Source organism: Thalia democratica, chromosome 5, assembly GCF_965202585.1.
Source record: "Thalia democratica chromosome 5, ktThaDemo2.hap1.1, whole genome shotgun sequence".
In the NCBI taxonomy this organism is placed as follows: domain Eukaryota; kingdom Metazoa; phylum Chordata; class Thaliacea; order Salpida; family Salpidae; genus Thalia; species Thalia democratica.
The window spans coordinates 75,815,498-75,842,267 of record NC_139169.1 but is presented as its reverse complement, the minus strand read 5'-3'; the positions used below and the strand labels follow the sequence as shown (position 1 = coordinate 75,842,267).

Here is a 26,770-nt window from a genome sequence, read left to right as displayed (position 1 = left end):
GTCACATATAAATAAAAATATAGATAATTTCTACTTATTATTAAAATAGTAAAACTATTTCTACTCGTATTATTATTTTATAGAAATTCAAATCCTTATTTTTAATATATGTACAGTTTTATCTGTTGTTTTCATATTTATAAATTAAGTAAACAAATAGTCAAAAGTAGGAAAGTCCTCAGTCTGCTTTTAACTAGAAGCAATATTAAAAAACAGCCATTATAGTGAGTATAATTTGTACATCTCGTTTCTTTACGATCTCTCATATCTTTACGCACTTTTTCTGTGGACACAATGTGCGTAAATAAGCGAGATGTTACTGTACTTCGTTTATTTTAAATTATTATATACTGATAATCTTTTAAATAATAGTGAAATAAGTTTTTGGTTTAAAACTAGGCATGTTATATAAAAGATAAAACCAATACTTAGAACTAATATCAATGTATTATTTCATTAATATTATACTTTATTACAAGAAAAACTAGAAAAAAAGGTAAAATTAAATAACATTTCAATTTCATTAAGTAATAATTGCATTATTATTAAAACACTATATTATTGAAGTATTTACATAAAACTAACATTACTTCTAAAACATGGGTTACTATACTTAGAAATTAAAGCAAAATATAAAGTCTTTAAACTTATTTAGTAAATTATTTATCTTTATCAAAGATAGTACAACAAATAGTGTTTGCTAAAACTGCTAAAAAAACTAATTATTTGTAACTATAATTAACTAAACTCAAAAACAAAAAAGATTACAGCAATTTATATGTCATGTCCATTTAACTTCCTGAATGTTTGAAATCTAAACAAAAAGCATGTTCAAAAAATATAAAAATAAATAAAGTACACAAACCATAATACCAGAAAAAAATATGAAATTACTGCGATTTAAACAAAAATGTAAAATTTTGACAAAAGTTCTATAAGATGTTAAGAAAAAACAGGAACAAAAAAAATATGGCAAAAAAGTAACTTGATATTTAAGTTAAATATGATTTGATAAGTTTTTATTTTCTACTGCGTTCCAACACAACTGGGCTCATTCGATATGGAAAATGTGACAATTTTAACAGGTTGTTCATCTGATGGAGATATGTCACTACTGTTTTCTTCTGTTTTTTCATCACTTATAACTTCTTCTGCATTTGTTTCGCTTTCTTCTTCTGTTTTACTGGTATTATTTTCGGCTTCATTATTATTTTCTTCATCTGTTTTCGAAGCACTGTTAATTTCATTTCCATCACTTTTGCTTTCTTCTTCTGTTTTACTGGAGTTTTCTTCTACTTTTGTGCTAATTTCTTCTGTATTTGAGTCTATTTTTTCTTCTGTTATTATTTCACTGATAATTTCTTCTGTTTCATTTTTAGTTTCGCTGCTGATTTCTTTCGTTTCACTGGTATTTTCTTCACCTTTTTCTTCTGTTTTTGTTTCACTTGTAACTATTTCTTCTTCTATCCCAATAATTTCTTCTTCATCTTCTGTTTTTCTTTCACTTGTAACTACTACTTCTTCCATCTCACTAATTTCTTCTTCGTCTTCTGTCTGCTGCATGTTTTTCCATCCGAACACCTGTCCCAGCTCTCTTTGCTTCTCCTCGACTTTTTCCTTCTTCACCTTCATTCTCTTCAACTGTCCGTCCCTGATAATTATATTATATATAAAACTAACTTCGTTTAACATAATATACTTTTTTTTTGAAAATTTGATCAGTTTTGTAGGGATTTATTAAATTTATTTACAATTAAAAAAGTAAAAATAATACTTACAGGGTTACAAAAGGTTTTTTGTAAATTTATTTCAGATTTAAAAAAAAATCCATTTTTAGTATAAACTAAACTTAAGGTAAAAAACTGCTATCAATAGTATAACAACACTGAAAAGATACTGTACTTTAAATTTGTTTATAAATGAAAAAAACATATATATACAAAAAAAAATGTGTTTAGGATAAGTTTTACATACCTAACCGAAATTTTGTTACTTAATGTGTAAAAATAGAGTCAAATTCCTGGTTTTCCAGATTAAAAAAAAAAAAAATTGTTCAGAGTTTCAGATTTTCCTAGTTTTTATTTTTCAAAATGTCTCAAAATGCAAGTTTTCTTGCCAGGATTCAAGGTTTTTCACCCTCTACTTAATTTTCGCCTCCCAGGCTCTCTGATAATGAGTTTAATGAATCATTATTACCTAACTCAAAATATGTACAATACCTATGTATCTTGAAAATTGACATGTTAATGTATACAGGGTTGCCACCTTTTGAAAAAAAAGTATTCTGAGTTTATAGAAAAATTGAAGTTGAAAAACAGTATGAGTTTTGCTGTTACTCAGACTTAAACTACAAAAAAAGAAACACAAGGATTTAGTTAGAGATTTGCAAAATTTATTTGAGAAATTTCTTCCAGGTTTTTAAAAGTACACGTTATTAGGTTTAATTCTAGTTTAAAGCAATGGCTAAGGTTAAAAATTGTGCTAACTAGTGTAAAAATATGAAAAGATACTGTAAAGCTAATTTAAATGTGTTTTTTGATAATTTTTTTTGATGTTGACAATAAGTTTTTATCTACATGGAAATTTTTTGTGTTAAATTAAAACTTGATTACTTAACATGTAAAACTTGTTTGAAATTCCATGATTTTTTGTGATTTTTGTTCAAAGCTAAAGATTTTTTTCAAAACTTCTCAAATTCTAGGTTTTTTAGCCTAAATCAGGGTTTCGCAAAGTTGACCAAGTGGCACCCTTGAGCAGTAAAGGAGCCACAGGGGGCCATGAGGTCAAAAAAGGTTTTATGTGTTTTTTATTGTAGTTTTGATACCTACACTAGATATTCTGGATTTGCTGATAGAGAGCAAAATAAAATTCTTAGGTGTTTTTCGAGTAATCTTGTTTTTTAATTTCTTTAAAGGGGGTCTTTTGAAAAAAAAAAAGTTTTGGAAACCCTGGCCTAAGTTGTCAAATTCCAAGATTTCAGGTTTTTTGGAAACCTTCTATAGTTAGTATGTAGAAGAAGAACATACTAACTATGAATTTTTTTAAATTTTTAAGTCATAAAAACTAGTTTGAGTTTCGCTAATAAAAAAAGACAACAAGCCTAAATCAGCCTGCATTTTTCGAGCAGTCTGAAATTTTTAATCTAACATGAGTTTTTATAAAATTTCAAACTAGCTTGAGTATTTGGCAAACCTGTGTATGGAAATAATCATAGTGAACAAAAAAAAAAAAGACCTTATCAAAGTACAATATACTCACTAAACTTTTAATCTTTTAAATGTTAATAAAATTTTTATATTATACAAACGCATATTAACAAACGCATTTTATTTTTAAGATATTTGTAAACTTCAAACACTACACTTTTATACAAAAAAGTCATCAGCCATTGTAATCTGTGGACCACCAGCAAGACTTTTATATACCAGCAAAACATAGTATAATAAATAAATAGTATTTATATAAAAGCAAAAATGTATCCGTGCAAAATTGTCTCCGTGCAGTTTTGTGCACTCGTGCAATTTTGCACGCTCGTGCAAAATTGACAGCCACCCCAATCTAATATATTATACAGCAAAACATGTTATATACAAACAACTCTCACCAAACGCTGTCGATGAGGCCTCCCCGCCTCGCTATGCACGTCTTCACCCGTTGCGCGAACTGGATGCCGTCCTCGTCTTCGTGCTTCGTCATGCTCGGCAGGTACCAGACGTCCGCGACGAGCGCCCACGACGACATCACGCGGAACAAATACAACAGCATGCCGTGCCGGGAGGAGTTCCAGAACGCGTCGCCGAACCACGGGTTGTACTGGGATATTTATAATAATTATCATTGAGATTTTTATTTTATTTATATTATTTATTTTATTATTACTTTTGTCTTTTTTATTTAAATCGAATAATTAAAAATGCATTCCGTGGCGGGATTAGTTTTAAAAAGTCTCACCAACCCATGGATTAGTGTCACAACCCTGTAAGTGAAAATGGTGGAATTAATGTATTCCTTAAAAATTGTATGATAAAATAAGTTATTTTTCTTAAATCAATTACAAATTTACTTTAAAAAAATATAAGTTATTTTAGACAAATTGTGTTGTTGTGAATGTAATGTTGATAAAATTACAAAATAATCACAAATTACAAATGAAAAGAGGTATAACAATAAAGTTTAATATTTTTTAAAGGCCAACTGAATGTACAGTTAATCTGTTTTTGATATCTTAATAACTGTTTTAATTTTTTTTTATCAAAAACAATGTTGAGAAATCAGTCACTAAGTCAAAGCCACAGTACCTCGAAAATTTATTTTATCCTAAAAAAAGAAAGAAGTTACGGAAAACGTTTAAAAAAACTTATAAGCACTAAATATTACCTTAATAGCAACAGGATACACTGTGGTTGGTAGTTCAAAACTTCCTTTTTTGAACATCATGACAGCTGTGTTGTTGATGCAGGTACCTATATGGTTTAATCAAATATAAATTATTAAATATTTGCAATATAAACATCTTTGGGAAAAGGAATATAATGTGTATTTAATATTCACAATAAAATACCTTCGTGGAATTATAATACAATATATATATATATAAATTGCAATTAAAAAAATTTCAAGAAACAACAATTTAGATATGTTAAAAATTATAATTAACAAAAAATAAAGTATTACAAATACTCAAAGAAAACAGTAAAATAATAAATATAATATTATATAACAAATATTAACCGTCAAGAAACCACAATATCGGGTAGTTGCTATCATCTCCCGAATGTTAAAACAAAATAAATAAAAAATATAATAAACATTTACCTTCAAGATAGTTTCAGTCGTTCTCCACATATATTACAACAAATTTTATAATATTTAAAAATAATACAAATAATTAGTAATTAACCTTCACAAAATAGTAATATTAGATATATTTTATTTTCTCCTACAAGTTCTAAAATTTGCAAATTTACCAGGGTAACCACTGGTTTTTAAGAAAATTCTTACAAGTTTTCTAAATTTCCACCAGGTTTTTGAAAGTACTCGTTTTTGGGTCTATTTTTAGTTCAAAAACAAATTTAAGGTTAAAAATTGTGCTAGTTAGTATGAAAATATTGAAAAGATACTGTAAAGCTACTTTAAATTTGTTTTTTAATGAAGAAATTTTGATGATGACAAACAATTTTATCTGTATGATAAATTTTTTGTGTCAAATCTAAATTTCACTACTTAACATGTAAATTTTCTTTTAAATTTTAAGGTTTTTTTTCAGGACTCCAGGTTTAGTTGCCTTTCTGACTAAGTTAATATAAAATACATACCAAATACATTTTATAAACAAATACTTACCTTCAGGGAACAAAAGTATTGGATAGTTTCTATCGTCTCCTACATGTTCCAACATTCGCATACTCACATATTTTCTGTCGCTCGCTTCGCTTCTTTCGAACCAAACGTGCTTGGCAGATTTGCTGATGGTGTCCATCGCCCATCCTGTATTACGTCATAGTAAATTAGAAATAACACAAAAGTTGGATTTGTTTTATGTAAAAAGATTAGTTTAATTATACAAGTTTAGGCAGCTTCTACCAATGCCCTTTTCTTTTTAATTTTTTCCTATCTGACACCCTGCGTTGGTACTGGAGAACTATGTTGATTAAAACTATGTTGACTAGAATTTACTAAATTAAAATATAGGTAAGTAGTTATATTAGTATTTTGTTAACTAAATTATTATCTAAATTCAGAATAATAAAGAAAAATAAAACTAGTTTTGTACCAAATTAAAGCAATAGTTTTTATATACTAGGCTTTGAAAAAATGTAAGTATTAGGATTTTAAAGGGGATTTTAAAACATAAAAATGTTTTTTTTATGAAAAGATTGTAAGTCAAGGCAAAAAAATAGATATTACAAAACAATAAATTGAATAACACAAGCTTAGTATATGCGACAGGATTTAGAAAAAAACATTCAAATAAACTATAAATATTCCCTAGGGACTAAGGTAATGAGGACACTGTTTAACTAGTTCAATTCTCTTATTTAAGATTTTTCTTTTGTTAGCATTTTCTATGTATAGTCTTTCTAGGTTGCACAATGAGCACATGAAGTTTGGTTTGAATTTGCTGTTGGTCTGTCTAAGTAATTTCCATTTAATTGTGTATTTTTCGTCTTTTTCATACAATTTCCATATAAAGTTGGCAAGTTGTGTGCAGTTGGTGGGCTTCTTCTGTTGGGTTTAGGAAGTGATGCTCTACGTTTGTATAATCTATTTTCTAAAAGGTCTTCGAGTGGATCCAATAAACGACATATCTTCATTTTTTCAGATACTTTGTAAATTACATTTTTTGAATTACACTTGTTCATGGCTGAACATTGTCTTTTGTTTTTGCAGTTACATAATTTTAAGTCTGTTAGCGGTTTTTCGAGCATCTTTTTGTTGTGCCCACTTATGATTGCTTTTATGTTTGGGGAATAACTATGTGAAATCTTTATTGAACTTCTGTTAAAGATTTTGTAGAGTTCAGTTGACTTCGGGAAATGTTTGTTGAGCAGTTTTAGGAATAGATTTCAAAATTTTGTTTTCACTGATTCGCAAAAAGGTGGGTTAAAAAATTTGAATCATCTTTTTCTGTTTTTTAGTTTGATGCTTATTATCAATTGTCAGGTCATATTCAAACTTATAATTGAAGTTGCTTTTGTTTAAAGCGTTTTGGTAAACGTGTTTTGCGCTATCAAATGAGACCTTGTCTTTGATCAACCTTTTTACTCAGAACAGTCAATTTAATTAATCAGTCAAGTTAATTTTGAAATTAGCCAAAGAGCACCATCTTCATATTGCTGGATGTTGGCAACATGCCTGTTGTTGCTGCTGATTTAGAAAGGGATTAATTTAAGTTAAATTTTATACGAACAGCCATTAGCATTATCAGTAAAGAACTTTTAGCACAGTGTTGCTGCATTAATATGACGTAAAAATAAGCTAAAGTATAAAACATACAATAAAAAATAAACAAAATATCAAACAAGCCGTAACAAAGAAACCAACCTAAAAAACCAAGTGTTTTGTCCCAATATGGCTAAAAAATAAACTAAAATATAAGAAGAAACCAAATTTGTTTGTTTTAATTAAAAATAAACAAACAAACCGAGAAATCCGGAGTGTTTTTGTCCGAGTATGGCGTACGGACGATCCTGCATGAGTATGACTGCGTCTATCACCGTTGTGTGGTTCGCCACGCAAATACCTCCTGAGCGGGGCATGTTTTCCCTGTGTGACGTCACAATTAGAACTTATTGAATTATAATACTTTGTTGTAAACCTTGTGCCAATGGACGCACTTAACTACCGAATTTTTATGATCTAGCAAAAAAAAGCGCCCGCAGATAGAAGGTTTTTTTGAATTCAACGTTAAAATATTTTAGAAAAAATTAAACAATTTTGTAAAGGTGACAAATGGCTGAAGGGTTTAGTATAAATTAAGAAAATAATTTTATGCTATTATTTTTTAGGAAAAACAATACAACAAATTAAAATATGATTTGCTACATTATAATAGAATTAAGTTAAAAAATTATCTACTTTTTCTTATACTTGTTGATATAAACATGTCAACTGTTTAAGAAATTGAGTTTAAAACTATATTTCAACTTGGGAATCGAAGTAAAATTGTTTAGCTGAATTTTAAATTAAAAAGTAATAGTGTGTTATTATTTTTTTTTAATTTGAACAACCAGCTTCTTTATTCAATCAAAAAGTTTTTTATTTTAAAAAGAATATAGTAAAAATTACAAAACTTGTTAAATTTAACTTTATTTGCTCAATTAAATTTGTAAGCATAAAATAAAGTGTGTCAAACAAAAAAACACAACAATTAATCTTAAAGTAAAAACTTCAAGTTTTCTAATTCAGTGCTTCAAATTTTATTGTCTAGGACAAAAGAAAATTTTCAATGACAAACACTTTAACTTTTACAAACTGCTTTTTAAGTGAAAAATTTTAAGTGCAATGTTTAGTTTTACCCAATGACAAAAATCAAAAAAACATTTTATTGTATTCTTTTTGCAATTTCTTTAAAACAAGTTTTTTGCTTAAAAAATGCTACAAGTTTATATTGAGCAACTTTTTTGCTTTATTAGGTAATTATAGCCAAGTAAAATAAAGTTAATTCGAATTATAATCTAACCTTAACAACAATTTATTTGAGTTATTCAAAACATAAAAAACAATGCATGCTAAAATTAATTATTATTATTATAACAATTAATACCTGTCATGATAGGTGACAATAGCAGAAACACTTCTACACATCATTCTAAATGCAATTACGTTCATATGGTACACTATATTCCGTTTATATCTGTTAAAATAAATTAAATTTGTTAAAATATATTCATATGGTACACTATATTCCGTTTGTATCTGTTAAAAGAAACTAAATTTGTTAAAATATATTCATATGGTACCTTATATTCCGTTAATGTCTGTTAAAAGAAACTAAGTTTGTTAAAGTATATTCATATGGTACAAATTATTTAGTTTATATCTATTAAAAGAAATTTAAGTTGTTGAAATACTTTTATATGGTACCAATTATTTAGTTTATATCTTTTATAGGAAATTAAAATTGTTAAAATATTTTTATATAGTATACAATATTTGGCTTTATATTTTTTAAAATAAATTTGGTTTGTTAAGGTATTTTTATATGGTACACAATATTTGGCTTTATGAAGTTTAAAGTTGTTATAAATTTTTTAATGTTACTTATACACATATTATCAAAATGTATTTGGAAATTTTAATAAACTTTGTTTATATATACAAAAGTCTGACTTTAAATAAAAAAGACATAAATGTTTAAACTAATGTTTATAACTTTTGGAAAAGCTTTACTATAAACTAATTGTTAAAAAAGTACTATATTATGTTTCATTCTGTAGAAAAAGTATAAAGTTAAATAAGATTATACGTAATACTATAAATAAACTATTAAAAAAAAATCTAATTTACGTTGGAAAAACTAAGACTAAATTTAAAAACTAAAAATATATTAACAAATTTGTAATTTAAAATGAATCTATAATGACAAGACAATTTATTTATCATTAAAAATTAGGTTAATATGAAATATTATAAGTTGTAATACAATATTTTCAAATATTTTAATAGTAACAAATAAACAAACTTTCCATCGGGGAATTGAGCTACTATTGAGGCGCATATTGCCAGTGAAACAAGTGCAAAAAACAGCACTACAACCCTGTTGAATACAAAATAATTAACTAATAATTTGTTGTTTGTTTTATGTGAAAATTACTACTATATATTAATAAGATGTATTATATATACTGCATATTGTTAGTGAAACAAGTGCAAAAAACAGCACTACAACCCTGTTGAATACAAAACTATAAAGAAAATAATTTCTTACTTGTTTGATATGAAGATTACAACTAATACTTAAAACAAGTATCATACAATAGTTCTCTCACATATATATATTATTTAAATTTTAACCGGAATTAACTCAATCAGTCCAATAAAAACAACACTAAAGCTCTGTTAGATTAAAAAAATTAAAAAAAAAAAAAATGAGAACACATGTACAAGATAGATTCTATTTTATCAGAAGCTTAATAGTAAAAAAAACATAAATTAATACATATTAAATGTCTAATATATCAGTTACATATAGCTCAATAAGAGTTTTAAAAACAAATATAATACTATATCTATGTTAGATAAAAAAAAATAATTAAGGAAACGTAAAAAATATATGCTACTTTACCAAAAGTATAGTTATATAAAAACAATAAATAATATATACTACATGTCAAATATTATGATTAACTAAATAAGACTATTTAAAACAAATATAGACCTACATATCCATTACAAAATTGTTAAAAAAAGTTAAAAATTAAAAACATTCCTAAAAAAACTAATACATAGACATTGTTTATTATATTTATTAAAATACAACTGAAGAGAGTATTTAAATGAAATAAAACAGTAAAACTCCATAAGACAAAAGTTAAAATGTTTGAGTTAATATTTTGTATAGAAAATGTAAGCTAAATAAAAAATATTTTACTTTAGCATAATTGTTTTTATACAAACTTTTATTTTTTTGAGTATATTTAAGAACAGTTGAACATTACAATATGAACACGTTTTAATTTTGTATTTTGGTCTTAAAGATTAAAAATTTAAATAACAAATAAATATAAAATATTATCAAGCTTATTTGAGTACTTAGAAGTTATTACGTTATTGTTCTTGTTTTTTTCTTAAAAAAATAAGTCACTGTACTTAAAATTTGCTTTCTTAAGAATTTTTTAGACCTTTTTGACCTTTTACTATTTTAAAAGTTTTATAAATGACAGATAAGTAATTTTAAGTTTAAGAAAAACATAATTGCAAAAAACTTTACCGTTAATAGTTTTAACTTGGTACTTTTAAAAATGTAGTTTAAGTATTATTTTTACTGCATCTGTGCAATCTTGCACCTCGATATGTATCTTCTTAAATAAAGCAATTAATCTTTGTATTTCTGTCTTTAAATTAAAAGTTATTTCACTTAATGAACATTCGATATTATCCAAACAAAGTAAAATATTATATACACATTAGTCTATATTTGGAATAAAAAACATTTACGTAATACAAGTAATTTTGTAATTTTGTTTTATTTATTCTCATAACGGGCACAAGGAAATAAACATTCATGAAAAAGTTTACAAATAAACAACTCTTTATTATACAATAATTTCACAAATATAAATACATGTTTCATACAAGCTTATGACATTAAACTTTTTTTAAAGAGAACTATTAGCTAAACAAAGAAAAAATAAATAAAAAGCTTGAATTTTAACTGGTAAATATGGATAGTAATGTGTACTTGATGTTATTTAACTATATATTTAACTGCTTAGAAGAGTTTGTTACGAAGTCTACTCGTATAATTTTGTTAGTTTTTTTTTGGTTGTTTTAGTTTCAAACTATATATAAATGTTTTTTTTGAGTTTAAAAGATTTAAATAGAACTTAAAACGTGTTTTGTATATTAATAATACATACCTGTTTTATTTTACCTTATTTAGAATTCTTTCTTTACACACTTTTATGTATAAAAATTATCAAAAAAGAAACATTTTATTTAAAAAAAAAATTTAAGTTTGTAATGTCGCAGTAGCTTTTTAAATTTTTATACAGTTAAAACAAAACAAATATACCAGTTTTAGGGTGCACTTAAGGCATTGAATAAATTTTAGTCTACTACACCCTATCAACTTCATGTAGTACAGTTGAGATGTATTGGTTTAATATAAAGTTGTAATATATTTAAAACAGTCAAATACTTTATTTAAAGAAAATTGCTTTAAAATTATTTTATTCAGTTTTTCAAGTCAAAATCATAAATAAAGTTAATTCACGTTAATTTTATTTTATGTACAGGAATATACATCAATCTCTTACAGCTACTTATGAAAAGATGAGTAATAAAAACATTGAAATTTGCAACAAACATCCCTTAAAAGAAAACAATAAAGAAACTAACAAATGCAACAAGAACCAAAATAGCTGGGCAAAGCTCCCCTCAAAAGAAAAATATTTACACTTTGCCGGTCTAATTGTCTACTTCGCTTACGCTGCGTGGAGTTTGTACACATTTTCGCAAGACCAAAAAGTTTTGGATTTTGGCAGGAAGAAAAGATACTTGCAGTCGAAACCTTCATGGATTGAAGGTAGTATAGAATTATCTAACATATAGCTCATTTTAGTGTATTTGTATATACACTCGTTTGTGTTTCAAATCATTATTTGTTATTTAATAATTTAAATAAATAACAAGAATTTATTTATTCAGGCAGACTCATTGAGAGGATGGACTTCAACTGGATAGTCTTACTGGAAACCTTCAAAACGACTTTTTTAATACCTAACATGATCCATTTTGTACTGATGAGGTTGACCGAAAAGTTCGTCCCTGGCAAGCGGTTCTTGGTTTCGGGGGTTTTTACGATTGTATGGAGCTTGAAATTCGTGTCACCATATTTGGCAGTTTGGTACGGGGAAATATTTTTGAGCTTTCTGATCGCGTTTTTCATACGCAAAACTTCGGTGCAGTGGGTTTATTACATGTCGACTTTGGTTTGCTACGGAATTCTGCTTGAGAGCAATTACTTCGCCGCTCTGGTGCCAAACTACTTCAAATTCGCTCTGTTTTTTGTATGCTTGGGCTACGGCAATCTGAAAACCCAATCTTTCAATTTAACATTGTGCAAGAAGCCTTACAACAAGGAAGAATTTTTCACGGAGTTGGGGAAATTATTAGGGTACCAGTTTTACCTGCCACTGTTTTTCACCGGACCGGTTTTCCCTTACCACCAGCACCTGAAACAAACAAAAAAAAATCCGTTGAATTGGAATTTTGAAAAAATCAAAAAATTCACAATAAACATCTCAAAACACATTTTCTTATTTTTCGCCATCACATTCTACATCCACTACTTTTACTTGATCACACTTCTGAAAAACGACGAGTTTATCGAAAATCTCCCAGTTTTGCCTGCCCTATTAATATTCCCCCTTTTAGCCAACGTATTCTTCAGCGTCAAGTACACCTTCTTGTACGGTTGCCACGCGGACCTATCCTCCCTTGACAACCTGCAAATTTCCGGGGCCCCGTGCACTATATTAACCTGCCGTAATTTCACCCAGCTGTGGAAGGGTTTTGACAAAGGCACGCACGAGTGGCTAAAAATTCACATTTTTTATCCGCTAGGCGGCAGTAGAGTTGGTAAATGGAAGAAGTATTTCAATTATTTGGCGCCATTCATGTTCATGTGGGTTTGGCACGGGATGCAGTGGGCGATGCTGCCCTGGTCGATTGCACAAGTTTCAGGTTAGGGGATTGTTTATTTTTTAATAAACTTACTAGTAATTTTGACTATTATGCAAAAAATAAAGTAGAATAAAATATGTCTTTTCGAAATTGTAGAAGTTGAAATAAACTCTAAAAAGCTGATTCAGCTAGAAGCTGTGCTGATCATTGTTATTTTATTTAATTTCAAAAACTTCAACTTTTTGAGAACTTGATGTAAGCTTAATAAATTAGACTAAAAACTTAACATTAATTTATTAAAATCTTAGTGGTTTACATTAAAATCACCCTGTATAAGTACAACTTTTTAAAACATCATAAAGATCAAGCAACTCATCCAAACCAGAGGTAACCAAAAAATGCTCAAGTTCTCACTTTTTTATTTGGCCACCAAAATAACTTGAATGATATAGTAATACATACAAATGTTCATACTTTAAACTTAAATATTTACGCAGGAATTTTTATCGAGAGAATCGCCGGTGAAGTGTACAAAAACAAACTGGAAGAGAAACTGTCATCGAAACTCTCACAGCAGACGATCAGGAGAGTGTTGGGAATTTTATCGAGCGTGTGGTGTTTCTACGCGAGCTCGACAAACTTCTACTTCGTGGTGGGCCAGCGGTCGGCGTGGAACGTGTTCGACAAGATATTAAACGCGAGCTTCGTGGACTTTTTGGTGGTTTTGGCGGCCAACTACTGCAGGGTTCAGACCAGCATCAGCTTCGAAATCGAGCGGGAAAAAGACGAAAAGAAAACTGATTGAACGTGGTTTTTGTATTGAATGTTTTTTTTTGACAATTCAAAACTTCGCACTACAGTAATGGGTGAAAATTTTTGTATTGGTATAATTTTTGTTTGTAGTGTGTGTAATTTACATGAATTTCATGATGAATTTCATCGCATAAAACGTTGTTGTAAAACAGATCTTGTTTACTTTATCAGTCTAATTTATAAAAGAAGAAAAAATAATTAGTTGTGGCTTTTTCCGTTTATTTCTTTTGTTAACTCAAAACTTTGTATTAAAATTTGAAAGCGCAAAAAAAAGTAAAAATAAAATAACCTACTAATTATTAGTAAACTTTTGTACTTGTTATCCGTTTACTGTTCACTAAACTTAAGTGACACTTTAAAGCATAAAAATAAAATATAAAAATACTTGTATTAAAACTTTTTTTTTAATTTGAACATTCATGTTTTTATCCACCAAGTGTCGTAAGTGTTAACAGGCATGCAGGCTTAAAAACAAAAAATATAACTGTTCATTTCCATACATAAAACTTTGCAAAAAACTCTTGTTATTTTCTCAATGCACAATTTTTAAAATCCGAAAAAAAATTACGAAACTAATTCATATTACTTTAAAATTCAGTTATAAGGCAAAATAAAAATTATTTATACGTCTATAATAACTGTATAAAATAAAATAAAAATAAACTAAGAAGTTGTACATATTTTATTTCTATTAAAACTAAAACAAAAAAATAATTATCAAGAAATATTAAGTAGTTTTTGTTGAATAAATAAGCCAAACTATTTAGCTGATTCAAAATTTCAATTTATGGTTAAATCTATAGTATACTTAGAATTATATATAGAATTATCAAAAATTACTTTTGTCTTAATTACTGTTAAATTCGTTAGGAATTATTAGTAAAAAGAACATTTAACTCTGCAACTTTTATTGGATTTTTTTCTTGTAAATTAATATAAAACTTTTGTTTAAAGTCTAGTTTCAATTTTTATTATTTATTTGTGGTTTTATATATTTTTGTTTATTTTATTACGTAAAAAAACAATGTACAACTCAGTAAACATTTAATATTTTGTACTTTGAAAAAATATAAAAATTCCAAATGAATTTTTTTTACTTTCAGTTTTTGTTGATTTGTCCCCCACTAAAACTACTTGAACTTTTATCTATCTTTAAATATTTAATACTAACAACCGAATATAAAATAATGAAAAATGTTGTAAAAAGCAGTTATATACAAACCAACAAAATAACTTGCCAGTCATATTAGTAAAAATCTCAAAAAATAAATATTCAATATAATTTTAATCTGACTGGCTGTTAAGAATTAACGCTAACCCTAAAACAAATTTTAAATTAAACATTATATTAAAACAACAAAATAAAGTAACAATAATAAAATAATAAATTTAAATAATTTAATAATAAATAATGAATTTATTTCCATTTGAATAAGATTTATTTAAGCGTTGACGAGGTCTTTGAATGAAACTTAGCTTGTAAAATAAATTCTTGAAAGAATACATTAAATTTAATAAATATATTTTATATTAAAACAACAGCAAACCTGACGGGAAACAAAATGAAGTATCTCAGAAACATTCCGACGATCCAAAGCACCGTCAGTCTGAGGCTGCGGAAAATAATTTAAATATTTTAATTTAAATCACACAAAACTTAAATTTAAATATATAAATAAATAGCTTTTTTAAAACCACACAAAACTTAGGTTGGATGCGTGAACTGTCACGTAAAAGTACTGAAGATTGCAACATTTTATTTTTTAATAAATAACATCTTTTTTAATGAGACAAAATAACAGTTTAAATGAGAAAACTAAATATTTGTTAAAATAACTTGATTAAAACCTAAAATAATAAGCAAGAAATTCAGGCTCAAGCTTTTACGAAAGAAAATGCTGGGAATTCCAGTAACTCTTGCAAAAAATAAATACCGTAACTAAGAAAATAAATAATTCAGACAAAACACATTTTAAATATGAAATAAATAATTTCAAATTTACTAAAGTGCAAACAAGAAATTTAGGTTAAAGGCGCCAACTGTTACGTAATAATAATATTCCTAAATACTGTAGATTGCAGCATTCAGCATACTTTTGCAAAATACTTGTATTGTACGATAAATCTTATAAGAACTTTTGTGAACTTTTTGCGGATAGTTAGATTTGTGTTAAAACTTGTTTTATCAGTTAATTTGTTCAAGTTGTGTTCCAAACGTTTGCCAGAGAAAGTCAACATTTTGTTCTGACAACTAATTAGTCTTTTTTATCTTCAAAAACAAACGTTAAAAAAATATGCTAAAAAAAATGTTTTTTTTTCAGATGAAACGAACCACACTTGAATACAAGGGAATATAAAACAATGGAAAAAATACAGTCGAAATTAAAAAAACTTTTAATTTTGCAACTATTAAAAAAATTAATTTAATAATATAGCGTATATTTAAAGTTACAACAAAAACATTAAGTTTCAATAAATAATTAAAGTATAACTTTGAAAAAGCTTTGGTAGAAATATTAACTGACACTTCACTAAGTTTAATAAACATTTCGCACTATTATTAATTTAAAAAGATGACTGGTAACTTTTCAAAAAAAAAACTCAATCAAATTTGTGTATGTGTATTCAATGTTTAGTGTTTTATTACACATAACTTCTACAAATTAAAAAAAATGTTTTTAAATTTTATGAAAAACCCAATACTCATGGCTAACTTATAACAATTGAAGAACATATAATTACGTGCTAAAAAGATAGTTTACTCAAAACCAACTCTACAATTCATAAGTAGTAAAATTAATATAAGAACTATACAAGAATATTTTGAAATCATAAATTAAAAATTTAATATAAGAACATGATAATGCATGAACTCATAAGGTTGACAAGTAAATTAAATATAATATGTGAAATGTAACAAACCATGCCTAATGTGTGGTAAAACTGAAAATTTGCAAAAAAAAAATAGTAAGTCGTATAAACTTTAATTTCTCATCGTAATGTGGTGTGTCATCATATAAATTTATTAAAAATTATAAAAATTCCTTATCCCTTAAAGTTCCTAAACATGAAAAAATAAAATCCGTTTATAAATTTATTTAAAACTCTGATTAAAAGAGCATGAACGTGTTTTGACCAATAATATAAGTTTATGCTTATATAAGGTAAACTATAAAAATACGAAAAAATATTGTAATTTTATTAACTTGAAACATAAACAGTAAAATACATGCTAGGTGAAAATTACATAATTTTAATTTTGTTTAAAATTTTGATGCAAACAATAAATATGAAAGTATTTAAAAAAATTTATCTTTACTAATTTTTACTAATTAATTTAATTGATGTATAAATACATAAATATTCAATACACCTTCATTAAATTAAAACCCAAATAGCAAAGTAAAAAGTGAAAACGTGTTAAAACACCCGAAGGTAATATTGCGCTGCAACGAGAACAATCAATAAAAACGTTTATTTCGTTAAACACGTGTATTAAATATTTATAAGTTTATAATTTTAGTTTTTAACGTGATCGCCACCGAACTTACACAAGTTATGACGATTTCAGTTAGCTTAAGCTTTTCTAAACTTACATAAATAAAGAGTCTTAAAAAATTAATCTTAATAAATAGCTACACAAAACTTTAGAGTTATTTATATAAATATTTATATAAAGCAGCTTATGTTATTTGAGGAAAAATAGTTGTCATACATTTAAATCTGCCGGGTTCAGATTAAAAAACATGCAAAATACACCTTGCATACAAATGAAAACTTCTTTGAATTTTTGTTTGTAAAAAAAAAGAATAGAGATTTTACTTTTTGTTTTTGTCTAAGTTCACACAAACTTTACTCATTACCATTTTTATCAACTTAATAGAGATTGTGTTAGTTTAAATTGTTTAAAAACAGCTTATAAACATTTGCGTGTAAAAGTTTGAAAAACTTTTGATTCAAGTATAAAAGTAACAAAAACCAAATTGTATAAAAATATTAAAAACACCCAAAGTTATCAGACTAGATATCTGAGGAAAAATAGTTGTAACACATCTAAATATGTCGGCTAGAGATCACCAAATGAAACACCAAAATAAGTCTTGCAACGTTCAAAGTTCTTCTGCAGTCGAAAATAAGTAAAACGAACTTTGCACGGGTTTTGTTTATTTTTCGACGACCGAAAATAAACAACAAAAGGAATATGACGCACTGAGAAAATTAATTCACATGCGTAGTAGTCAAAGTCTGAAAAAAACTTTGAAGTTTAAAAAAAAAATTATTATTGTAGAGTATGTACAGGGCTGCCAAAGGATTTTAGTTAATTTGTTCAAGGTTTAAAAAAAACAATTTTTTTGGTCTGTTTTCAGTATGAAATTAAACTTAAGGTAAAATAAAAACTTTAAATGATATAACAACACTGAAAAGATACTGTAAAGCTACTTAAATATTTTTTTTATTGAAAGTAAAAATAAAAAATCAATATTTTTTTCTAATAGTTACTTTACATGCAAAAACAGTATAAAATTCAGGGTTTTTCTAGGTTTTTTAGTGATTTTTGTTAAAAATTTTAGTTTTTTTTTCTCAAAACTTCCAAAATTCCAGGTCTTTTTCGGGCTAAATTTTCAAACTCAAGGGTTTTCCTAGATTTCTTGGCAACCCTGCATATAAATTAATTCAAAAACTACACACGTGCCCGTATAAGTTTGTAAAATTATTGCATTGTGTTTGTTTACATTGTATAGCTTTGTGTTGGAAAGTGGATAGTTATGGAAGTTGTTGTACTCCATGCACGAACAATGATAAATTAAATGTGCAAATTTGCATAGTGATACAACATATGCATGCTTGAAACTACAAATACAGGAATATCAAAAACGGAAATATATATTTACACTTGATCTTTAAATTACATTACAAGTTTTGCCATTAAGCTTTAAAAAGTACATTTCGTTTCAAAAATACAGTTTTATAAATTAACAACAAAAAAAATGTGTTAAATATGTAAATTCCAAATAAAATTTTTGGTAAGAAGTTCTGAATTAAATTTTATTTACTACCAGCCATTTTTAATCAACAGCTGACGAAAAGTAACCTTTAAATTTAAATAGCTTTTTAAGAGAAAATTTATCAAGTAAATTTAATAAATAATTTAGAGCAAATTAATCCAAACTCACTTGCTGTACGGACAGCTGACGTTAAATTTGTTACTCATTTGCTTTTTTTAAATATTTTAAAATAAAAACTAGCTTAAAACCATATGGTTGCAAACTATTTTGAAACATTATTTATTATTTTTCTTTAGTATTTTGAAAATAAATACGATAAACTTAGTACATTAATTTTACTTATTAAAACATTTAATTTGAAAACATTATTTAAAAAACTATTAAGCTAAGAATTAAAAGAAAACAAAGTGGTAGTAAAAATAATTTAATCAAACCTGATGTATTGATATTTGAAGTTACTTCTTGTCAGTAGATTCCAAGAAGGAAGCTCTGTTTGTTTAATTAACAATATTAAGAATTTAAGCTTTATTTTAAACAAGATATTTTGAAAATAAAAAGCTACATTTTAAGGTTACTTAACTGATCAATAAACATGAAAGAAAATGTGTATTAACACTAGTTACATATTTGTTAATTTTAAGTAAACACAAAAATCAGTTTTATTTGAAATTAAATTTAATTACTTATATAAAATTCCACTTCAGAAAAAATTTTTTAATACCTATCATGAAAATATTTTTAAAACTTACACCAAATTTATTTTAACAGTAAATATTTCAATTTTAAAATTTAATTTATTATTTTTAAATAATTTACCTTCAGCAGTGAAATTTTTCGTGACCTCATCGTCAATAATTGCCTGTTTATTTTTTATTTTTATTTATCTCTTGTTTTTATAATATTTCTAAAATAAAGTAAATACAAATACTTTAAACTAAATCTGAATAAAAACTTATAAAAGTAAAAACAAACTGTTAATAAATATAGTAACTATTTTAAACAAAATATTTAATTATAATAAATATACATTTTTTTAATCAGGGTTGCCAAATGTTTATAGAAAATTTTCTCAAGGTTTTCAAAACCTCTTCTCTGTTTCTAAAACTACACGCTTTAGAGTCTATATTTCGTTAAGTTTAAAGTAAAAAAAATGTGTTAAATAGTATAACGACATTGAAAAGATATTTACAGCCTCATTAAGTTTGTTTTTTATAAAAAAAAGTTTTGAATGATAATTTTTTTTTAAATCTATACGATAGATTTTTTGTGTCAAATCGAAATTTTAATACTAAACATGTAAAAGTTGTTTGAAATTCCATGTTTTATAGTGTTTTTTGTTGAAAATTCCAGGTTTTTTTTCAAAATTTCTCAAATACCAGGTTATTCTAGCCTAAATTGTCAAATTCCAGGTTTTTTAAAAACTTGTTTAATAAGTTTTAATGCTAGATTTTTTTTTTACAATCCTAAATATTCAGATAAAACAAAATTATATTGCAGACATAAAAACAATGTAAATTAGTAACTAAATGATCGTAAAGTATTTTTGAGTGGTATTTTAATGGGTGTAAACAAATACATAAAATGTGTATAGACAGAATGTTTATTTTGTAAAAAAATACATAACAATAAATTTTCGAAAACTTATAAAATAAGTTGTTTTAAAACCTTGTTAAGTCAATTAAACATTTAAGTAAAACTAAAACAAAGCTGTATAAACCACTGTTGTAATTTAAGATAGTAAATGATACTAAAAACTTTTTTTGATACTTAAAATTTCTTCAAAAAGACTAAAGGTACAATTTTTTTATTTAGTTCAATGTTATAAATCATTACATATATACATATATACTTTATAAAATAAATTCGCAAATATTAAAATAAACATAATCTAACTTCAATGCCGTTTTGAATTTATAAAAGATTAAGAAACTACATAGACAAAATAAAATAAGTGAGTGTATTTTCATACTGCGAGAAAATACTTGCCTAAATGTTTTTAAGCATCTAAAAATACAACACATTAACACTTTATATACTTAATGCATACATATTTACGAAATTCCAACCTTAATGCCGCTTTTTTTTGGACCAAATATCATATCTAATAAAAGTAAAACTTCATAAAACTAGAATTTTATATGTTTTACTAAAATTTAAAGAAAAATCACAACAATATTTTAAATATGTTATTAGAATAAATATTTTCAATGATCTAATCTGAATGCCGCTTTTGGCGAGGTAGCAATATTAAAAATATATAAAATACAAAAAAACAACTCTCTAAGCAATTAAATCATCGAAAAACTTATTTTTTTTATATAATATATTTAATAAGTTTACATAATATTCATTATTTAAAAAACTTACCTCAATACCACTTTTGGCGAGGTAGCAAATATCATCCAGTTTGAAGTTTCTACTTGCCTCTCTGCAGTCTGACAAGCTGCTTATTCTGTTGATCGAGTTCTCCTTTCTTATTATTTCTGTAAAATAATAGATACATTTAAAACTTAAAACAAAAAAATTCACAAACAACAACATTTGAGTTATTAGAAAAAGGTATTAATAACTGCTTTTTCTGTTGATTGAGTTCTCATTTCTTATTATTTCTGTTATTAATAAAAATTACTATTATTCTTACTATCATAATATGTTTGACAACAATCAAACTATATTATTTTTTATTATTAATATCTCTGTATATTTATCAATATTTTATATTGTTATTAGATGTTTTACAACATGAAAACTACCTAGTTTACTTTTATGTTATCTTTGCATTAATAAAAATGTCTATCTTTAAAGTGGGTGGGTGTCACTTTTGCACGAGCGTCACTTTTGCACGAGGGTCACTTTTGCACGAAGGGTCACTTTTGCACGAGGGGACACTTTAGCACGGCGACTCTTTTGCACGAGTGTCACTTTAGCACGAGGGGACACTTTTGCACGGCGTCACTTTTGCACGCAGGGTCACTTTTGCACGAGGGGACACTTTTGCACGGCGACTCTATTGCACGAGCGTCACTTTTGCACGAGGGGACACTTTTGCACGGCGACACTTTTGCACGAAGGGACACTTTTGCACGGCGACTCTATTGCACGGAGGGTCAATTTTGCACGAGGTGACACTTTTGCACGGCGACATTTTTTCACGATGACAGTTTTTTACGGCAGCATTGTTGCACAACGTCACATTTTTACGATGAAATTTTTGCACAGAGACATTTTGTTACGATGACTTTTTCGCACGGAAAATAAATTTTGCATGTAGGCTGATTAAAAGTTTTTTAGCTACTACCAAGTCTGTAACATAAAAAGAAACTGAAAACTAAAATTTTATAATATACCTATATTAAAGGCAAAAAATAAAAGATTAAAAATCTTAAACAGTAAAAGTTAATGTTAGATACAAACTAACAAAAAAATAAAATAATTTTATTTATAAAAGACTCATACCAGAGACAATAAAGTTAATTTATTTAGAAACTAGATTAAAAAATACTTTAAGTGTAAGTAAGTTGTTCTAGTTTATTTTGAATTTTAATATGTTAATCATTAACTATGCCTATTAACTATTATTAAATAAAATAACACATATAGTTTATTGTTCATATGATGAACCTAGGCATCAAAACCTAGACCACTTAAACTGGAAGACGCATGAAGAAAAAATAAAATAACACATATAGTTTATTTATTATAACAAAGATAAAAACATAATTTGATATAAAATTTATAGGATAACATAAAAAGAAAAATTTAAACTACAAACTTATATTTATTTACGCTTTGATGTAGAACGAACAACATCAAGTATTTAAATGCAGTGACTAACAACAAAATCAATGATCATGGAATGCTAGTGTAAGCATCTCTTGATACTTTTGATGAACATAAGTTCAAACTTCGAAATGTTACTCTCTCATTGGCTTAACATTATCATGCAACATCATTGTAATGAACTAATCTAAGTTTAAATCATGAAAAATGCGCTATTTTATTGTTTTTTAAACTAAAAAATAAAAATAAACATCAGGTAAAATCTGAAATACCTTTACATTTCATAAACTAACTAAATCTTTTTTATAATTTAACAATTGTTTAAAATTAAAATAAATTTAAAATATTTTTTAACAGCTATATAATGCTAATTATAACATCGAGAGAAAATAAGTAAAAATAATACTTAGAATTCGTGTTTTAAAGCCTTACTAAATTAAGTTTATCTTTCTGTTTAAAAAGTAACAAAATTCAGATTATTTTCATTTAATGTATTCAAATTGTTTTTATTTAAAATTAAAAATGTGTATTCAACTAGTTTATTTAAATTAAGCTAATAAATATAAATTAGTGAATTGTGGTACGTTATTAATTATTATATAGTTCTACGCAAAACTTCAAAGAAAAACTTTACATTAAAATTTCGATAAAAAACTACCACATTTTATTTATGTAAAACAACTTGCGTTTAAAAGTGAATATTGTTTAAATTAATTATTTTTTTAATTAAAAAAAAAAAAGTCACCGTGCAAAAGTGTCTCCTCGTGCAAAAGTGTCGCCGTACAAAAGTGTCCCCTCGTGCAAAAGTGACACTCGTGGAAAAGAGTCGCCGTGCAAAAGTGTCCCCTCGTGAAAAAAAGACCCTGCGTGCAAAAGTGACGTCGTGCAAAAGTGTCCCCTCGTGCTAAAGTGACGCTCGTGCAAAAGAGTCGCCGTGCTAAAGTGTCCCTTCGTGCAAAAGTGACCCTTTGTGCAAAAGTGACCCTCGTGCAAAAGTGTCCCCTCGTGCAAAAGTGTCTTCGTGCAAAAGTGACGCTCGTGCAAAAGTGACCCGTTCCCCTTTAAAGTACACTACACTTTGTAACGTAAACAGAAACTTATTTTGTTCAGAAATAGTGTTTTTTAAATCCACCTAGACTTTTTTAGCAAATAAACTAACAAAGCATAAGTAGTTTAAAATACTTTTTTTAAAGTGATAAGTTGAGAAGATACCATCAAGTAAAATTACAACACTGCTTAATGAATATAAAATTTCATAATTTTAACCTGGTGATTGTAAATGATACTGAACATTTCCTTTCTTCTCTTCAGACTTTATCCTTTGTGTTCCCCACTAAAATATTAAGGTACAATAAATAAATAAACTTATTATAATATAAAGAAATGACAGAAAAAATTTAAACTTAAGTATGAAAAATAACTTTATATAAAGTAGCTAATGTTGATCTGCAGCCCCTTTTACTTCATGACAGGATATATAAACTTTTGTGATATTTTATAAAAATAAAATAATAATTTGATCATTGTTTAATTAAAAGCAGTTGTGAAATTTGTTTTATGTTTTTAATAATAGTTTCAACTGAAACAAGTTTTGGTTTTTAATTATAAAAAGTTAAATATCTAGTTTGTTTAGAGAAGCTAATTTCTATTATATTGTATTTAATAACTACTTTTTGTGAATTTTCAAAACTTATTAATAAATTTTAATACTCGAAGTAAAATTCATTTAAAATATTCAGTCAACCAAAGTAAATAATCTTACATCATTGTTGCTAAAGATTATCTAAAACTATAGTTAATATACTTAGTAAATAAGTTAATTTATTTTAAATTTTAGAAAAGTTTATTTAATCCAACTTAAAGTTTTAAAAGTAATATGATATGAAAACAACTAATGTATTTAAAAACTAAACAGATATTGCTTTAAAGCTTGTTATGTAATAATTTGATTTTAAATTTTTCACAAGTTCACATAAGATTAAGAATAAACATTATAATCAACTTTTTTCAGACTTAGAAACTTTACCTTTTATCAAAATTAGTTCCAAAATGTGTAACTACCAAAAATTAATAATTTGCAAAGTAATCTTAAGTTAACTTCACAAAAAATACCTTAAACAACATTTAGTAAGTACAAAGCTGATGAATTTCAAAGATAAATAAAATTATTATTTAACTTTCAATATAAGCTGTCTTACAGATATTTATAATACCCTAAACTATTAAACATCTACTAACTAAACTTTTTTCAGATACTGTGTAAACTATATTTACAAGTATCTGAGAAAAATATTAGTTTAAAAGCAAACTTATTTTTTCAAAGTACAACACTTAGTTATGTTGAATAAAAATTAATTAAACTTCATTTACTAATTAAAACTGTAAAACTCACATCAAAAACTCTTGTAAGGAATTTAATATACCTCCTTCTGATCCCAAGTTCGAAATTGAAGGCGGCAGGAATCAGAACAAATGCAAGAAGAAACCCAGCAATTGCACTCAGGCTTTCCCAAAACGAAAAATAAATAAATAAAACCATGAAATGTGTTGGTTGAAAATTTAAAAAAATCAAAACTGAAAAAAACTCTAAATTAATTAAAATAATAATAATGACAGCAAAATATAGATTTAACTCTTTTGATAAAATGAAAATGTATTTTTAGAAAAATAGGCTGTAATGATATACTAAATTCAACTTATAATGTCAAATTTGTAATATTAAAATAAATATATTATTTACGTAGTAAATAATTAAATTTATCAAGAAAAAGAACATTTACTTTTGTTTACAACTATTTATTAAGATAAAAATGTTTTTTTTTGACATAATTTCAACTACTTGATTACTACATATGACACCTATAAAACTAAAACACCGTAATTTACAAAGTTTTTCAAAGGTTCCCCAAAATTTACTAGTACATTAGGTACGCTAATATTTAAAATGGATTACAACTTTTTTGAACAAAAAAATCACCCTTAAGTCACCTAATTTCAAATTACTCAGAGTGTGTGACAACCCTAATTAATACAGGTACACTCTACTTATTTTTTGATATTTTTAGTTTTTCAACAATTCTTGAAGTTTTTTTTTATTTGTTTCAGGTTTTTAAAGTAGATTTTTTTTTGCCTTTATTTAATAGAAAACAAATCATAAGATAAAAATTGTGCTCGGAATTACTAAAAATTAATGAAAAGATGCTGTATTGCTACTTTAGTGTATTCTATTACATTTAAAATATGTATTATTATTTTCAGTCATTTCTTCAGAGTCTGATTCATAAAACTTTTGTTTCTAATACAACTAAAATAGTCTGTTAAACTTTTAACTAATTTTTGATACATGCTTTATCTTAAAACTCTTTTAGTGAACCTTTTAAAGCAGGATTTCCCAAACTTTTTTTCAAATATCCCAGTTTAAAAAAATTAAATAAGCTATGGCCCCCTACAACATGATTACTCTGAAAAATACCATTAAAAACATCTAATACTTAGTTTTTGCTCTCCATCTGCAAATATCTAGTGTAAGTTTCAAATTATGACCTCATGACCCCCTGTAGCTCCTTTACAGCTCATGCCCCCCACCCCCTTTTGCTGCTCATGGCCTCCTGAAAATCTGTCATGGTCCCCAAGGGTGCCACTTGGCCCACATTGGGAAACCCTGCTTTAAAGAAAATTTAAAACACTCTTAAAATAAAGATTTAAGTATGAACTCAAGGTAATTTATAGAATTACAAGTTATAATTTTATTATGAGAAATAACCATTTTTGTAAAAAGTTTCACATAAAAACCTATGATACATTTCTTTATTGTCAATTTTCTTGGAAACTTAAAATTTAAATAATAGTCTAATTTCCTTTTTTATTTTTCAAATTTGATTCCACTGAAGAGTCACATGTAATATTAAAAAAGAATTTGTTGGAACAAAAATTTTAAAACCAAAATTTATTGACCATCAAGCATAAAATTTGATTTATTTTTGAAAAGCAAATTATAAAAAAATTAAAAATGTTTTTTGACAAGCTTTCCTAAATTTCATAAAAAACAGTCTGAGAAAGTTTTAAAAAGACTTTTCAAAAATTGTCTAAAGAGTTAGTAAAACATTCTTTGTAGTTATATTAAACCTATAAAACTCTCAAACTTTGATTGCTTATGGCTTAGAAGTTATTTTCAATTCTAATAAATGGTAAAAACTTACTTAGGAAATAAAAATCTAAATTAAAAAATATATTTCCCTTTTATGGCTTTGAAAGAATAAAATTTACAAAATTGATATGCAGTTTTATTATACAGGTTGGCGAAATGTTCCAAGATTGTTTTT

At 26.1% G+C, this 26,770-nt stretch overlaps 2 protein-coding genes across 2 annotated transcripts; one reads left to right on the top strand and one right to left on the bottom strand.

Moving 5' to 3' along the window:
• Positions 1-699: 699 nt before the first annotated feature.
• On the bottom strand, positions 700-25,011 carry LOC145836963 (glycerol-3-phosphate acyltransferase 4-like). The gene is made up of 13 exons (XM_082944731.1): positions 24,841-25,011; positions 23,715-23,781; positions 21,036-21,151; positions 19,485-19,527; positions 19,103-19,157; positions 15,210-15,275; positions 9,185-9,259; positions 8,267-8,356; positions 7,145-7,266; positions 5,344-5,487; positions 4,378-4,463; positions 3,605-3,813; positions 700-1,651 (listed from the first exon to the last, which is right to left on the bottom strand). Exons 1-13 carry the CDS (start codon positions 24,985-24,987, stop codon positions 1,027-1,029), a joined length of 1,845 nt encoding a protein of 614 aa, XP_082800857.1. The 5' UTR covers positions 24,988-25,011; the 3' UTR covers positions 700-1,026.
• On the top strand, positions 11,497-13,654 carry LOC145835526 (protein-cysteine N-palmitoyltransferase HHAT-like protein). The gene is made up of 4 exons (XM_082943170.1): positions 11,497-11,749; positions 11,872-12,421; positions 12,617-12,909; positions 13,347-13,654. The coding sequence occupies exons 1-4, from the start codon at positions 11,497-11,499 to the stop codon at positions 13,652-13,654; spliced, it is 1,404 nt and encodes a 467-aa protein (XP_082799296.1).
• Positions 25,012-26,770: the final 1,759 nt, after the last annotated feature.